The sequence below is a fragment of the Echinops telfairi genome, unplaced genomic scaffold (assembly GCF_000313985.2).
Source record: "Echinops telfairi isolate 266 unplaced genomic scaffold, ASM31398v2 ScPeMD7_18;HRSCAF=68, whole genome shotgun sequence".
NCBI lineage: Eukaryota > Metazoa > Chordata > Mammalia > Afrosoricida > Tenrecidae > Echinops > Echinops telfairi.
Window position 1 is genome coordinate 75,950,923 of NW_022103915.1, and position 3,438 is coordinate 75,954,360.

At 36.5% G+C, this 3,438-nt stretch overlaps 1 protein-coding gene across 2 annotated transcripts in view; it reads left to right on the top strand.

Moving 5' to 3' along the window:
* Nucleotides 1-3,438, top strand: part of STRN3 (striatin 3) — a 90,098-nt gene that overhangs the window by 50,277 nt on the left and 36,383 nt on the right. Inside the window, exon 8 of one of the 2 annotated variants that reach the window (XM_045287863.1) lies at nt 483-590. The exons of the other annotated variant lie outside the window; for it this stretch is intronic. Within the exon in view, the coding sequence (XP_045143798.1) occupies nt 483-590 (108 nt within the window). The remainder of the gene's footprint in view (nt 1-482; nt 591-3,438) is intronic. 2 annotated transcript variants of the gene reach the window in all.

The window sequence follows — 3,438 nt, forward strand, 5'->3', positions numbered from 1 at the left end:
TCCCTGTGTTTCAAGTTGTTATCTGTACAATGTACATCCTCTGGTCTAGCCAGATTTGCAAGGCAAAATTGGGATCATGATATTGGTGGGGGGCACCTTGCATTTTTATAAGTAATTTGCATGGAATACATTCATTTACTTTTTAAATGCTGGCTGAATAATTTTTATTACCATTTTAATAAAGATGCAGTGATCTAATTTTTCTAACATTAGATTTCTAATGTCAGTCCATTGAAAGACTGTTATTGAGGAATGATAATGTTTAAATTTGAGATTCATAAAATGAAGTATTTATTTGTCGTTAGCATTAATTCCGTGACATGGGCATTTCGAGTTGAGTTGTAAATAACAAAACTAAGACTGCACCTTTAAAGTATTTTGAGTATATGTTGTTAGTTCTTTTTTTATTATTCTGTGAAGCTTTAAGAGTTTGCTGCCATCAGCCTGCTGATTTCTCTTCTTTTAATAAATGCCGCCTGTAGACAAAGATGGCCTCTCCTCAGCTGCTGAGGTTTGGGATGTAGACCAGGGCCTGATGAGTAAACTGAAGGAACAGTACAGAAGGACGACAGGGGAAGAGAGGGGGAAGAGTAAGTGCAGATTCTATTATAATTTTAGATATCAATGTTGAGGGGGGAAATCAATTGTTTTTCAAATACCTTTTTGTTTTACAAAAAGAGAGCAACCAACTTTGAACTTTGTTGTAGAATTGAGATTTATTGGAATATAGTTTAGAATTGCACTGTTGATCAAGTAGAAACCATTTTAGCTATATAAATAGGGTGAAGGAGAGATTTCAGGATTTTTTTAAAGTTTTAAAACATCTATCAGATTGTAAGGAATAATGGCTTTGGAATTAAAACTAACAGAAATTTGTCCCAAAGGAAGACGCATAAATATTTTTGTTATTTTTTATTTGTGTGATCTTATGGCTATACCAGGTCATAATGTGGTTGCATTTCTTAGTGTGAGGAAACTGGCATACAGTGAATAGGAAAGCCCTGCCTATAGTTTCTGCTTTCTGGCATTAATCCAGCCAAAAACAATAGCAAAAAAAGTTTCTCCTTCCGGGTAGTAGTTCTTGGCTACTTTGATGGCGGCAGGATCTCAGGGAGGAGGTAGTGGTGATAGTTGTTTGATCAAAGGCAGGGTACCTTTTGGTGACTGATACATTTTTCCTTATGTTGAGTTTGGATCAGTGTACTGTAAAAGTGTAAATACAACTATTGGACCTATCTCAAAGAAGTAAATATTTTCCATTTTGTGAATCAGGCTTAAAAGCAGTTTTATGAGAAGCAGCCTCAAATATACTGGATGGTACTAAATGGTACTAAATATACTGGTACTAAATGGAATGTGAAACTTACTTTCAGGAAATTTTGCCTTGATCTACTTACTCATTTAGTCCTGCTGTATTTTAAGTTTATTTAAGTGGGAAAAGGGCACTATAAAGGCAAAGCTATAGGCAATTTTAACATATTTTTCTTAGGTCATACATTCATTTATAAATTGTAGTTGTAATGGAAAGGGGTACTATAAGACTTCCTATATAGTCAAGCATTTTTTGGATGATTTATCTTAGGAGGTTAGTAAGTGGGTTTATTAACAATTCTAATACAGTTTTGTTTTATACTGGCATTTGCCATTGCATGTGGAAAACAAAGATGGGGCTGTGTTCAGCTCTAACATCACCTACCTATTATGCATGTTGAATATAACGGGAATTTTTGTACGATTGATTCTTAGTAATGACACAATGACATTAGAATTTCTGAGTGTTTTGCTTCTTTTTGAAGAAAGCTTACTGGATTCGCTATGTATTTTATTCATAAACTGACTTTTCTTTAGAAAATGTTTTATACTGATTGCTTTTAAATTTTTAAAATCATTTTATTGGGGGCTTATACAACTCTAATCACAATCCATACATACATCAATTGTATAAAACACATTGTACGTTCCTTAGCCTCATCATTCTCCATGTAAGCCCCTGACATCAGCTCCTCATCCCCCCACCTCACTCCCTCCTCCCTCATGAACCCTTGATAATTTATAAATTATTATTTTGTCATATCTTACACTGTCCAAAGTCTCCCTTTACCCACTTTTCTGTTGTCCGTCCTCCAGGGAGGAAGTTGTATGTAGATCTTTATAATTGGTTCCCCCTCTCTACCCCATCCCCCCTTCCCCCTCCCCAGTATTGCCACTCTCACCACTGGTCCTGAAGTGACATCCATGCTCGATTCCATGTGTTTCCTATCTGTACCAGTGTACATCCTCTGATGTAGCCAGATTTGTAAGGTAGAATTGGGATCATGATAGTGGGAGGAGAGGAAGCATTTAGGAACTAGAGGAAAGTTGTATGTTTCATTGTTGCTACACTATACCCTGACTGGCTCATCTCCTCCCCATGACCTTTCTGTAAGGGGATGTCCAATTGCCTACAGGTGGGCTTTGGGTCCCCACCCTGCACTCCCCCCTCATTCACAATGATATGATTTTTTGTTTTTGATGCCTGATAACCCTTCGGCACCTCGTGATCACACAGGCTGGTATGCTTATTCCAAGTGGGCTTTGTTGCTTCTCAGCTAGATGGCCGCTTGTTTATCTTCAAGCCTTTAAACCCCAGACGATATATCTTTTGATAGCCAGGCTCCATCAGCTTTCTTCACCACATTTGCTTATGCACCCACTTTGTCTCCGCTTGCTTCCAATTTTAAATGGAAACACCCTTTGTTTTTCCTGATAGAGTGTGGCTAGGGGGTGTATATCTTTAGAAACGTAGAAACGTGCGATAAATTATTCCAGTCTTTTCCTAGTTTTAAATTTAAATTGTTTTCTATAGTTTTAAAAATGTATAAGTGCGTATTGTAAAAATAACTAGAAACACGAACTGGCGTTACATTTAAAAATCTATCTGAAAAAAATTTAAGTTTTTAAATACAGTTTTATAATCTGTCTAATTAGCTAATAGTTCATAGATTTTTGTACTTTATGTCAACAAATATTCCTATGTATGTCTTTTCAGTTTTGTTTAACTCAGCAACTCTGATGTTTTATCCAAGGCAATAAAGCAGGTCAATGGGAGCTAGTATGATTATATCGGAGTCTGGCTACCTCAGAGTCATGACTTGGGGCTTTAGATTGCTCGGTACTATTTTATTATCTAGATTTACTTTGTTACCTGGCCTCTTCCTTTAATTTTGCATTTACATCTTTTTTAATGGACTTTTTAAAAAATTGTTTTATTAGGGGCTCATACAACTCTTACCACAATCCATACATACCTCAATTGTGTAAAGCACATTTGTACATTCATTGGCATTCCCTCACAGAAGGGTCACGGGGAGGAGACGAGCCAGTCAGGGTATAGTGTAGCAACAATAAAACATACAACTTTACTCTAGTTCTTAAATGCTTCCTCCCCCCCCCCAATCA